Below are 13931 nucleotides of genomic sequence, written 5' to 3' on the forward strand. Positions count from 1 at the left end.
AGCGTGGACGCGAGGGAGAAAGTACCCCGTAGGAACAACCAGACGTAGCGTACATAACAACGGAAGGGCGAAAAGAAAGGGCAAAAAGGAAAAACAAAACGGACCGACAAAATGAAACGGGCCGAATTCATAGCAAACGCGACGAGGAAAAATGAGAAGGCGAATATTCACGCAAAGAATTTTATACCCTCAGGATCGGAAAAATCAGAAATGAAAGATTGCAATTTTTTCCCCCATTTATTTCTAAAGGGGGAATTAATGAGACAGTTTTTGATGGACGAAGATGTGTGGCTATTTATACAAAATTTTAAGATGAAATTAAAAGAAAGTCCCAACGATGTTGACAGCTGGTTAGATTATCAGTTACAATTAGCGAGAAACAATATGGGGCATTTATTCCACTCGGACATCCCCCCATTTGAGCACGTAAAAAAGAACAGCGAAAGTTTTACTTCAAAAACGGATTACGAGGTGGATACGAATTATGGTAATCTTAATGAGCTTGCCAAGCGGAATGATTTTTCTGAACAGTGTGGGAGAAGTACCTGTGATGATTTGGAGCAACTGGACCGACCAACTCCCCGCATGAGAGAGAGAGACGAATCCGATGAGGATGATAAAAAGGTTGAAGAGAAAAAAAATGATGAAGGGCACAAAAAGGATGAACAGCACAAAAAGGATGAAGAGCACAAAAATGATGAGAAGGAGGTAGACAAGACAACCTCTGCCGGATTAGGAACACGAGGAACAAGCAGAGTCGGCATAAATGACATCCTAATGAGGAGGATGTCTCAAAGCGAAAAGGGGGGCCAAGGAAGTAGAAGCCTCCAGGTGGGGTATAGTACTTCCACACTGAAAGATGACCCTCATTTGGGGGAGAGCCGAAGTCGAGCTGGATCGAGGCACACCAGCAGTGGGACTACACAAAGGAGGATCAGTGGAGTCCGAAGTGATCTCCAGTTTAGCAGCGAACAGAATGATCACACCGATGTTTTTCCCACGGAGGAAAATTCGAAACCCTACCACAAAGGTGAAGACATCATCATAAAAAAGCGGAATGATGGTAGAGAAGAAACCAAAGTAGCTAAAAACAATTACACTGGTGTGGACAAGGAGGAGCACCATGAAATTATGGGAAGGATCCATCAACCCAGGGAGAGAAACAATTTTGAGGATGAAGTCTTTAGCCCCCAAAGGAAGGCAGTAATGAGGGAGAGATATGAAATGTCCACTATCCCTACGCAGTGTAGTGAGAAGGACGATCTGATGATTACGTTTAGGGAAACTCCACATAGGAAGGATGGCGCACATTGTAAGGCAGACAATGATTATGTTCGCGGTGGTATAGCGAAAGGGGGGCTCCCCCAGGAGGAAACTCCCCTCAAGGAGGATGAGCCTGGGGATAGAAACGGGAAACGTCGCATCTGGGGAAAACATCGCCCTGGAGGGATCTACTCCCCCGTTGAGGAACCCCTCCAAGGGGAAGAACAGTTAAGCCACGCGGTGCGGATGAAGGCGGCACCTGACAATGGGGCACCTAACAAAGGGGCGACCAACCAGGTCATGTCAGACCAACGGAACGAAACGCAGCAGAGAGCAGCATCTCTGATTGCGAGCAAAATTCCAACGGAGGAGAGCCTCCTCCCAAAGAGAAGCAAGCTGTTAGAACAGCCTCTACAAGGGGAGAAACAAGGCGAAAGGGAGCCCACCACATATAACCCGCCACGTGACAACAAATTGTGGGAAGAAAATCAACCGGAGGTGCCCATTGTGATACCCCAAATGATAGTAACGATTGACGAGATGATGAACGAAGAGACTGACAAAAAATTAGAAAAAATATTCAACCAATGTGATGATAATAAAATGAATTTAGATTTATTCGAGAGGCTACTCGTAGTCGACTTTCTAAAAATTGGAAGATATATGAGTCACACATTGTATTCTCGCATTGAGAAAGTAGATGACAATTTTGTCACATGTGAAGAGGTAAGGAAGTACTTCCGCAATCGTTTTATTGATGGGACGAAGGATCCAAGTTACTACGACGATAGTAGGTATAGGAGTTCATTTGAAAGGGCCAGACAGGGAAGCGTAAAAACCGCCCTTCACGTGGTTACTCCATCGGATGGAGGTGTAGAAGAAGACTCTTTGAATGCAATTTCTCATTTGCAAAATGAGGGAACCCGTTTAGACGGCGACGAAGAGGCACTCCACGTGAATGATGGAGGGTGTAGCCAAAAGGGGGGAGAGCTTGTAGAAGACGTACCATATAAGAAGTGCTCCATTGTAAACTTCTTCAATGCAGTTAAGGACCAAAATAGGGACTACATCGAGTTTAAAGATTTTGATGCCTTCGTAAGAGAAATTCTAAAGAGAAACACATCTTTGCAGTTTCTACATGAGCACGTAGAGTTTCTAGAAAGATACATAGAATCGGTCATCGTGCGGATATATTATCATATAGATGTGAATGACACTAATAGGATATATTTGAAAGACTTGAGGAGACACAACTTAGCTCACATTTGGTGTTGCCTCGATGATAATATCAAAGTGCAGCACGTGAAAAACTACTTTAGCTATTCGCACTTCTATGTTTACTATTGCACCTTCTGCCAAACGAGCAGCTGCAAAGATATGCTCATTGATGACAACGATTTGTACCGATTCGATAACCATTCGCTTAACGATTTTATAGTAAATAGAATTTGGTCTAGGATTTCCATCAAATTAGGAGGACCAAATGAGAAGTATATGTGTCTAAATGACTGGATTTATTTTATTATGAATTATGAAGACATGACAAGCAATAGGGCCATTGAGTTCTGGTTTAAATTAATCGACTTGGATGCGGATTGTGTCATTAGGGATCACGAAATTCAGGTTTTTTTTAATATCCAAATGGAGAGATTGAAATCGCATTATTTAGAGGAACCTAAATTTGAAGACTGGCTATGCCAGATGAATGATGCCATTCAGCCAAAGAATGAAGGCAATTTTACCCTGTCCGATTTTAAACGGAATAAGAAATATGCCGCCAGATTTTTCGGTTGCTTGGTTAGCTTGTCCAAGTTACTAGCTTGGGAGAGCAGGGATGTCTACAAAGAGTTGCAGATCGAGACGGAGTTTCCCCACGCAACTCCCTGGGAGATTTTCTGCAAGACGAAGTACGACGAGTTGTGCTACATGGAGAATGAAGGCTCCTATGAGGACAATTTTGACGCCTACGAGGCGAAGGCCTTCTACGGCTTAGACTCCGACTGAGGGGTATAGCAGTGGGATTAGCGGTGGTGTTAGCGGTCTCCGCTGCTGTTTCAGCCCTAGTGGCCTCCCCTGTCTGCGTTGACTACCCTCTCATCTGCTTCTCCTCGTGCCTTTATTCTTCGCGTCTCTTTGTGTCGTCCATGTGTACCTATATAACACATGGTCGCCAGACGCACAACCGTGCTGAGATGCTCTCCCTGTCAGGATTAACCAACAGGGGGTGGACCCTTGACCATATGTATCAAGGGGGGGAGATCTCCAAAAGTAGGAAATCTTTTTAACAGCTATAGGCAAGGCAAACCACGCGCGAGATCAAAAACAGTGTCTGTGGGGAGTACCAAATTTGGGCAACATAACCGGGCCGAAAAAAAAAAAAAAAAAAAAAAAAAAAAAGGGAACAAAGCAGTTCTGCCTTTTTTTTGTTTTGCGGAAGGAAGCAATCTTATCAGAATGCCCATAATAAGGAACCGTTCACAGAAAAAAACTTCACAATTTTTTTACCTTTTCAAACGGAAGCTGATGCTGCTGGTACTGGAATTAGATGCGTCCGGACAAGTCCCTTTCAGATTCTAAAACAAATAATTAATGTGTAAAGCATATTTTGTGGTGTTTTTTTTTTTTTTATATCCACTTTGCATTTTTTCAGTTGTGCATATGCACCATAAAGAAATGCGCATTCATAATTAATTCGCATCCCCCTCTGATGATTCTTCATTTGAACATATGAGCACCTTTAAATCTGCGCGTGATGTTGTTTTTATCTTTGTCCTTATCAAGTTATGTCACCCAGTGTCCACACTTTTGAGCAATTAATTTTTTTTTTTTTTCTGGAAGCCAGCTCCATGACTTCCTCATTTGGAGAAGGTAAATTTGGACGTGCGTGTATCCCCCGCGTCACTTCATTGCACACTGCATTGTTTTATTTTTCTGTATACACGTATTTATGTGTTTATCCATTAATAAGTATTTCCACTTCTTTTATTATTTTTTTTAGCATCTTTTTACCATTTTTTTAACAATTTTATTACCATTTGTTTACGACTTTTTTTAAGTTTTAATTATCCCTCCATGATTCCTCTGCAAAGACTAAAAGTGCGGCACATTTTCTGTGTTTTTTTAAGCAGATAACCTATGTCGCATGTTCCTTTACCGTTAGACAGCGAAACGTAACGCGAGTGCGTCTTTATCCATGCGGAGGACCATTTTTGCCACTTTTTTTTTTAAAACACCACTCCCTGGGGGCGAACTGAAGGGGAGCGGTGGCATTGATGTTGGAAGCCGCGTCCTTATAGGAAACCGCGTCCGTATATGAAGTCGCATCCGTATATGAAGCCGCATCCATATATGAAGCCACATCCATATATGAAGCCACATCCATATATGAAGCCACATCCCCATAGCAAGCCACATTGGAAAAGGGCGGTACGAACGGAGCAGTGCGCGTAAAAAGAAAAACGGCGACCAAAATAATGTGTATACGCATGAGGAAACTTACAGGGTTGAATGAAAAAATCCGAGGATCGCTATTTCGAAGAAAGATTAGCGGGCCCACTCCGCTGTACAAAACCCCCCTCAGATACATTTGGTTCATTTTTTTCTACATAGACATATTCCTCTTATATGTGTTCACCTTTTCGTGTTTTTTCTCCATACTTCTGGGCCAAGAATGCTTTGAAATATTTCCAATCCTTTTTTTTACCGCGGCAAATTTGGGTAATTCTTTTCTGTCTGCGCGTCGGACGAAGGGGAGTGTGCATTTCTTCCAGGTATACGCGGCTGATATGCAACTTTTTTTTTTTTTTTTCACCCTTCTCAGTTTCGAGTTTCCTTATTGACTTTTTTTTTATGCTAATAAAGGGAGAAGAAGTTGTGAGCGAAGATGAAATTATCGTATCGACCTTTTTGACAATAACGTTATGTATCCTTAAGGTTGCTACGAACGTTTGCACATTTTATTTCTCTCTTATTGTGTCGGGGAAAATCATAGAGTCCACGGATGTCCATATGAAGCAAAGGTGCCATACGTCTGCCGCAAAATGGCTGCTACTAAATTGTCTAATTATAAACTCCTTTTCGTTTCTCGAAACTTATATTGAAACCATTTTGACCTTTTTCTCGATAGTTCATTTTAAGAGGCAGGTGCAGAATTACGAGACGATCGTTTAGGCTGTGCAAATGGGGGAGTATCCCCCCGATCAAGCAGCTTTATTGACATGCACCTTCGAAGAGTAAGCCTAATCGATCATTTTACGAGTTATAGATTCTCCCCCCTCCACCCCGTAATTGAATTGACTTTACCCTATTCTGTACTTGCCACTTTGCTAAACGGGAGCACCCCCTGTGCGTGGTAAATTGCACAAACGATATTTGTAAAAATGTGTGCTAGCCAAAAATTGCCAGTGATTTTATTTTATTATTTTTTTCTTTTACGTGTGCTTCGTTACATGTAGCTATTGCTATCAACGGATTTAGTGTTCACCCGTTTGAAAAAAAAAACCTCACAAAAACGTCATAAAAAATACGCCAAAAGGATGTCATAACAACGCATCAAAAAATGTCATAACAACGCGTCAAAAAGACGCCACATAGACGCGCCATTAAACATGCGCGCGAAAAACAAAAACAAACGCCCGCGTTACGCTCGTTTCACATTTAAAAAATAAATTAACCACAAAAAATGCGCAACGTGGACAAAAAATATGCAATTAAAAAGGCCATTTCGAGTGAAACAATTAGCTAATTAGCCCACCACGCGTTTACACGCGAGAAGCGCGCGCTGTGGAATGGTAGGGAGAATGGACGCTAACGCAGAAACCTAGTAGGCAGCGCGCGTCCTTGAAGAGGCAAATTATTTAAACCTGCTAGGTGTACATCTCGGGGGAGGATTCAGGTGGTGACAGAAAAAAAAAAATGGGGAGAGGGAGCACATCCTGGGGAAGATGCACACCCCCCTGCGGCCGCCGCGCATCCGGCAGATAGGGAACTGTTATGAACAGCCCCCCAAAAAAAAAGTAGCGAACAAACAAAAGGAAAGTACACTCCGCTTTTGCAAAGACGCATGCGCTGCTTGGAAACGGATGCTCGTTCGGGTGTTATATATAACCACGATTAGGCGTCCTCCCTCCGTGTAGACGTCTCCCTTGCCTTCTCACCCCCCCCCTCTCTGTGGCGGCTACGTCGACACGTAGGCGCTCTCGTCCTGTGCAGAGTAAAACGTCTTATCAGAATACTGGTCTCCCTGCTTGGTATATTCGCACGTCTCCCCTCCGACAACTACAATGGTGAAGTCGTCACCCAAATAAGCATTGGTAACTTTCTGGTGCAGCATAGAATAAATTAACGTGGCTTTGTTAAACTTCTGCTTCAGCCCCGACTGAATGGAAATGCCTGGCTGGACATTTTGATTTAATAGAAAGTCCGAACTAGCAGTAAAGATTAATTTGTGGTGCGCAGAATGTCCCCACATGTAGAGCTGATTAAATTTGTTGATACATGCCGAGTGTCTTTCTCCACAGAAAACCTTTTTCGCCTTTTGATTATTTTCATGTAACTCGACAAATTTAGGGGTAGTTACAATATTTTGGAAACCGGAAATCCCGCACTGGCCTGAAATTTTATCACCAAAAGACCACACATGTTCATCTTCTGTTATTAGCAGCACGTGCCTAGCTCCTGCACTGACTTTATTGATATTTGGCAACTTCTTATTATTAGCATCCCTTAGGATGAGCGGTTCGGGGTATATAAAATAGCACCCACCCTCATCATCAAAGGATCTTCTGCATAGCTCTCCATATGTACCATCTCCCCATCCGTATAACTCTCCATTGAGAAGAAGTAAGATGCCAAAATTCTTCCCCATAGCTATCTGCTTAATTTTGTTACCCTCAAATTTGTAAAAAAAGGTTGGAACATATTTCAAATAATTATTGTACGTTTCGCCCCATATGTACATGGAAGTATTGCCATCACAGACAGCTATACTTTGGTTATATTTTGCGTAAATTTGTGTGCAAATTTTTTTTTTCTTTTCACACCTTTCGTAGTCAGTGATTAAATGGGATAGAGCATTCAGCGTAGTTTCAATCACATCCCCATAATCAATTATGCTCAAAATGGTTGGTTCGTATTTATCCATGTTGCATTTTAAGCCATTATAATTGCCATGTCCCCATGCGTAGAGAACATTGTCGTTGGATAAGCAGAGGGAGTGATTATACCCACAGGCTATCTGTTTGATCTGATTGACTGACTCGATTAGGGTTGGCTGGATGCTGTACACGATTAAATTTCCCTGGCCTAATTCTCCATGTAGCCCCTTTCCAAAGGAATACATATTTCCTGTGTTGCTCAAAAATAGTGCACATGATTTGTTGCAACTAATTTCTTTAATTTTGACGTTGTACAACTCGGTGTATATCGTTGGCAAGTGTTCTGGCGTGTCGTCGTTTTCGTTTATCACTCTCTTTCCCCAGTAGTAAATGATGGTCCTTTTGTCTTCATATTTAGGTAGCCTTTTAATGAAGTCCGACGAGATGATGGCTTTTGTCACTAGCTTTGGCTGCGACACGTTTTCTTCTTTCGACTTTCGTATTTTGAACAAGTTTGGCATTTTATACGACGCACGGGGGAGGGGCGGGAAATAAATGTGTGCTTTTGGCGGTGTGCCTGTCGGTGTATATCTCCACGTGTGTTTACCTGTATGTATGCATATCTTTACGTGTGCATATCTGTACGTATGTGTAATTGTACGTGTGCGTGGGGAGACACCCCGTTCTGCTTGTTACTGTTTTTTTTTTTTCTTTTTGTCGCGCCACCGACAGGGACATACCTACGCAGTGGCGCAAAATTACGCATAAAGCAAAATCATCACATTGGATGGTACCATCCCGTATGGTGATACACAATGGAGCAAGAAAAAAATAATTTACCCCTGTATACACATTTACACAAAACGGGAAAAAAGAAAAAAAAAAAAGCGAAATTGAACAGGCGTCCGATACAGGGGAGGAAAATAATTACAGCCAAGAATGCACACGTGCGGGGAGGGGTACAAATTGCCTCATGCCTCGCTCTCTCTACGGAGGTATCCTGGCAGTAACGGTGCGTATGCATATGCATGGTCATCCCCCCCACCCTCTTTCCAGTACCAGCGCCTTCCACGCGCATGTCTTAAAGCGCAGCAAAAAAGGGTGTACAAATGTATTGAGTATGTACGTACGTATGTATGCTGTATTTATCGCTCCGACAAGGAGGCAAATTCAAATTAAGCGGCACGCGGCGGAATTTTCACTCACACCCATTCTTGCGTATAGTTCTCACTTGCAAAAGGTATGCTCTTGGCACGCGAAATTTTTTTTCCTCTCAAGACCAAGTTTCCTATTTTCCGCGCAGCATGTGAAAAAAAGGGGAAGAAAGGGGGGAAAATAGCGAAAGCGCAATTTCTATCGATGAGTATGTACGCGTAAGCATGTGCATGCTTTTGCGCGGCGGGACTCATTGTCCTATCGGAGTCAAACATTTTACGCCGCGCATTTCTTGCGCCAGAGAAGGACACACGCAAGAGTGCACGTGTATGTATTCTCCCCACACACCCACATCCTTTACCCAAGGGAGGGATAGGGCAATTTTACGGCACAGACGCATCATAGCCCTGGAGCGATCGCAAACAAAAAGAAAAATAACGACGGTGATCTTCTTTCACAAGCGAGTGCAAGGGTGGGAAAAGTCTCTCTAATTTGATCGTTGCCTGTGTCGAAAGAAAGGGGGAAGGCCACAAACGGGAGCAGATGCAGGTAGGTAATAAGGCGCGGGCGCATACACACATGATTCTTAGTGGTACTTGGTAGCTGCGCATGTTTTCACCTCGCCACACAATTAGCGCTTCCACCCCCATGGATGTTTATCAAACGTATTTTGCATAAAATGGGCATGCAGTGCAGACGCCATAGAGGGCTTGCTCCAATTTTTGGTATACCAAAACAGGCATAAAAGTGAAGCCGTTTTGGAATATGCACAACGATGTAAAGGTCATAGTTTGCCAATCGGAGTTGACAATCCATAAAAAAAAAAGAAAAATGAATCGACCGCGCAGTGTGAAGAACATTCATTCCGTTCTGCCATTTTGTTGTCCGCTGCTTGGGTAAGCAAATAATTTTAGTATTTCGCGGACATGCTTCTGAATGTATTTTTTTTTTTTTTTTTTATTTGTTCAAACTTGACACTGCATAATGGACGCATAATGTAAACACCGCGATTGACTTGCCCCTTTTCTGTGCCAGCCTTCTTCCACCTAGAAGAAGGAGCCACTAGGGGGATTCCTGCCAATGCAGCTCACAGCATAGGTACTCCCATCACTCCATCGCTACGTAAAGCTAGTTAGAGTAGTTAGAGGCATTACAAACGAAACGGGAACAAAAACGAGAATCCTATTATTGTTCCTTTTGGCTAAGTACCAATCGGTGGTGATGCTACGGAAGGGGAACCGACTAACAAAGCACATAATCACACGTGTCGTAATTCGCATGTATACCCCTCCAATGTGTGCCATATGGATGTAAGGGCAAAATAATACAGATGAGAGATGCGCATCTCTGTCTAAGTGTAGCAACAAATGAGAAACAAATATGCGTCGAAGGAACGGTTAATTAAAATGGGAGACTATTTAACCGTGGCAAGTTGTTCAGGATGATCTGGCAAAAAAAAAAAAAAAAAAAAAAAGAAAAATTTTGGCAAAGCCAACAGTTATATACATAAATAAGTGCATACGTATGTTTACCCCTTTTCGAATCCCCTAGCGAATAAAGAACATATAATTTTAACCATCTCCTGCGTGGATTTATGCCGTTGGTATGCAAATGTAATTTCGCGAATAGTCACCAAGATAGCTATCTACCCACAGGAAAACACTCCTGACCACTGTAGTGCGAAAATTGCGCCAGAGATACTAAGGGGGGGGCTTAAATTTTCTTATAAAAAATGCAACAGGAACACAGCAGCTATTGCTTAGTCAATTTATTGGGGGCATTTCTCTCACCTATGCATTTATTTCTTCATGTGAATCGCAAAAACGAATTTCAGAGCCCTTCCAATTTGTGAAAGATGAATTATCACAAAATTTTAGGTAAAAGCGGAAAAAAAAAAAAATAGCACATGACAATGCATGACTTTCTGCTCTACCTGGCATAAGTAGCAACACATAAATATAGTGTAAACACAGTAGGTTTCACCACACCTGTGTCATTAAGACGTTGTACAGTCTCTACTGATGTTTAGAGAGACGTAGTTTGCTCCCCTGTGCAGTAACGATATCTAGCACCCAATGTAAGAAAAACCCCATTTCGTCTTTTCTTTTTTTTTTTTTTTTTTTGGGGGGGGCCCTACACAGGTGTAACTAAAAATGCCTGCAAAAAAACAATACGCGAAGCTTATTTAAAAAAAGTCAAGTTATACCATCCCGATTTGAATAAAAGCCCTGATGCCACCTCAAAGTTTAAGCAAATCCAAGAGGCCTACCAAGCCCTGTACAATGACGACTATTCGCGTAATCATCTATTTTAAGTGCCACTACGCGTTTAGCAGTAGACTCCACTGCGACTGTGAACTAATATCATAGCCCTCATGAATGAGTGTAAAACAATGAGCAGCATAACATTACACACAAAAAAACACACCTACGTCCACCTCACGATGCCCTCCTCCCCATAGAGAAGCCCCCCTACGGAGAAAACCCTTACGGAAAGGGAAACAAGGGGGAAGATTCAAAGAATAACCAAAGTTACAGCCGCTCGGATGACTTTGCCGATTTTCATAAAGCCTTTTACGAAGAAGTTCGTAAAATGAGGGAAAACGAAAGAAGGGAACAGAACAGAGTAACATATGAAAAATTTCTTCAAAAAAAAAAAGAGGCCTACGGGGGGTTATCCATGTTGTTACCACCCCCCACTGGGCAGGCTCCCTATTTGTATGGAATGATGGTTATCCATTATATTACTTCCCTTAGTGACACCACCAGTGTTGTCACTTCTGTTACCTATTTTGCCTCACATCACTTCCTCCCTTTAGCGTTACGCGAACAGCAACTACAGTTACTCCTTCAACGACCTCCTTCATAAGTACCCGCGGGAGCACTTCTACATAAATCTCATTTTTAAATTATTCCCCCTGTTCGTGGTCCCCTTTCTGTTCCTCTTTATTGTGTACAAGCAGTACCTGTAATGACAGAGACTGACGGAGAGAAGCTACGTCCGTGTCTGTAGCATGTGTGGCAATGTCTGTCTAGAACGCGCATTTTAAGTGTCAATTTGTATATATATATGAATTTTTCCCCCATTGTGCCGCATATTTTCGAAAAAAAAAAACATCATTTTTTTTTTTATTTTTCCCACTTTTCTTGCAGTTTGAAGAGTCATTTTAATGAGAAGCCGATCCTTATATATGATACATATGGTAGCGCATAAAAAAAGAGCAAATATATATAGATATACATATGTATATATACGTATATATGCACATATATATGCGCTTTTTTGCGCGCTGTTTTTTCGTCCCTTCTACCGTGCCATTACACTTTCCCTCAAATGTGAACCCTCTTTTAAAACAGGCAGAGCATTTTTGGTAGATGCCCATGGGAGAAAATTTAGGTGAGAAGTTGCTGGCAGTTTTGGCGGCGCAGCGTAGTTTAATGTGATATGAATTGAGGCTGCTCACTAATGTTGTATGCACCTTTCCCTTTTTGCAGAGCAGCTGAGTTCGACAAATATTAGCACGTGGGTGTATACATATGAGCATATAATTATGTGCACATGAAATAATTCAAAGACGGATCCCTTTCTGCTGGGTTAAAAACGTTTCTTTTCTTAGCACTTTGGAATTTTTTCAATTTTTCATTTCTTTTGCTATTCTTTTTGCTATTCTTTTATTTTTCTTTTATTTTTTTTTGTAACAATGTCCCCTTTGCGCTATTGCAGTGAGGGGGCATAAAATATTTAAACATTTTTAATGAAACTAATTTTTGGCGGCAGACTCTCATGTACAGCATGACGTCTTTGTGCTTCATTCCATTTTTTGTATGTGCCTTTAATTAAGCAAAAAGTTTTGTTTTATGAAAGGACTTTACTTAAGTAATTGCGTTTTGAGTCAATTCAAGAGTTGGTCGACGTCAATTTGTGCGCCCCCCATTTTGTCGATGATTGACACATCATTTTTTAGACCCTACAGCATTACAGGCATATTGCGCTTTGTTTTACGTTATTGTGTGTTGCTCACGACGTCATTTTATTTTATTTTGTGTATAGACATTTCTTTTTTTACAGTAATTTATCCTAAACATACATAAAAGAGAGGCATTCATTTTGCGCCACTCCTCTTTTTAATGTAATCCACCGTTTTTAGCAAGTACAGATTATTACCCCCAACAGTGTGCCTTTCACAAAGCGCATTCCTTTTGGCGCGCTCATTTTGACCAATTTGATGTGTTCATATGTGTACCAGTATGTGCAAATATATGACAAAGATAGAGATAACAAATGGCGCTTTAGGTACATTAAAGAGTATACATACTGCGTATACATTTAAAATGGGCAATTTACTCCAAATATAGACGCAGGGAATTTATCACACATTCTAAGGCGATCAACGAGGCCACGGGTTACAACTTCTTTTTTCCTTTTTTTTTTTTTTTTTTTTTTTTTCGTGTGCACATTTTTACGTAAACGATTCTTCGTGTGATAATTTATTTAGAACAACAACATGCAACATTCATCGGTTTGGCCCTTTCTTCTCGTTTTTTTTTTTTTTTTTTTTTGAGTAAATGTTTACCCTTTTTAAAGTGATTTCTAGGCAGTTTTACAGAGGGGGAAAAAACTCATAACTGCGAAATATGGAACTTCCTGTTAACATCTTCACATAACAAATCTGAAGGGTGATTTTGCTCATTTGCCTAAGTATGTGGATGTATGGTGCCATAAGTAAATAATTTTTTATGAACAGTCTAAAAAAAAAAAAAAAATCTAAAAGCAAAAACAATTCACACTATAACATGGTACATAACAAAAAAAAAAAAAAAAGAAAAAGTTCTGAACAAGGTGAAAAAAGTGGGGGTACACACACACAAAAATGAACGTGCTTGTTCAGAATTTTTTTTTGCTGCAAAATGGACAATGAATAGAAATCGTGAAGGTCTCTTCGGTACAAAAAATGGAAAGAAAGCGAATTAGACATTTTGTTCAAAATGATATCATGTAACAAATGAACATTTATAACGACGAGCAATGTAGAATTAAAATTTGGATTTATAACCATTGTACTGTCGAACGACACGACGTAGAAATGGTTTTGCAACATTTACAACGTTCATGTTGGTCCCTGAATGGCGCATTAATTAGTAAGAATTGCAACGCGCAATTATGTGCACGTACATGCACATGCATGTTGGAAAAATCCAGGGGAATGACGCGGTATAAATGTACACATATATATGTTCAAATGTACAATGTACACATTCGTATGTATACATATACGTCTATGTTCTGCGCCTGCTGTCGGCGGTAGAAGCTCAGCAAAGGTTAAAGTATTAGTACGTCAATGAATTCGCCCACCATCCGTTTTGCAAACTTCGTACGTGCTGATTCGACAACTTCCTTTTTTTTTTTATGGCTGGTCAT

General features: G+C 41.1%; 4 protein-coding genes across 4 annotated transcripts; 3 read left to right on the forward strand and 1 right to left on the reverse strand.

The window, feature by feature from the left end:
• Window positions 1–111: 111 nt before the first annotated feature.
• Window positions 112–3267, forward strand: C922_01052 (hypothetical protein; the record flags this gene model as incomplete). Its single annotated transcript, XM_008816660.1, has 1 exon — window positions 112–3267. The coding sequence occupies one exon, from the start codon at window positions 112–114 to the stop codon at window positions 3265–3267; it is 3156 nt and encodes a 1051-aa protein (XP_008814882.1).
• A 1469-nt stretch (window positions 3268–4736) lies between these two features.
• On the forward strand, window positions 4737–5433 carry C922_01053 (hypothetical protein; the record flags this gene model as incomplete). The annotated part of the gene is made up of 2 exons (XM_008816661.1): window positions 4737–4980; window positions 5084–5433. 2 exons carry the CDS (start codon window positions 4737–4739, stop codon window positions 5431–5433), a joined length of 594 nt encoding a protein of 197 aa, XP_008814883.1.
• A 1006-nt stretch (window positions 5434–6439) lies between these two features.
• C922_01054 (hypothetical protein) lies at window positions 6440–7879 on the reverse strand (the record flags this gene model as incomplete). Its single annotated transcript, XM_008816662.1, has 1 exon — window positions 6440–7879. The coding sequence occupies one exon, from the start codon at window positions 7877–7879 to the stop codon at window positions 6440–6442; it is 1440 nt and encodes a 479-aa protein (XP_008814884.1).
• A 2489-nt stretch (window positions 7880–10368) lies between these two features.
• C922_01055 (hypothetical protein) lies at window positions 10369–11484 on the forward strand (the record flags this gene model as incomplete). The annotated part of the gene is made up of 4 exons (XM_008816663.1): window positions 10369–10390; window positions 10655–10810; window positions 10975–11138; window positions 11332–11484. The coding sequence occupies 4 exons, from the start codon at window positions 10369–10371 to the stop codon at window positions 11482–11484; spliced, it is 495 nt and encodes a 164-aa protein (XP_008814885.1).
• Window positions 11485–13931: the final 2447 nt, after the last annotated feature.

The sequence above is a fragment of the Plasmodium inui genome, assembly GCF_000524495.1.
Source record: "Plasmodium inui San Antonio 1 unplaced genomic scaffold supercont1.3, whole genome shotgun sequence".
In the NCBI taxonomy this organism is placed as follows: domain Eukaryota; phylum Apicomplexa; class Aconoidasida; order Haemosporida; family Plasmodiidae; genus Plasmodium; species Plasmodium inui.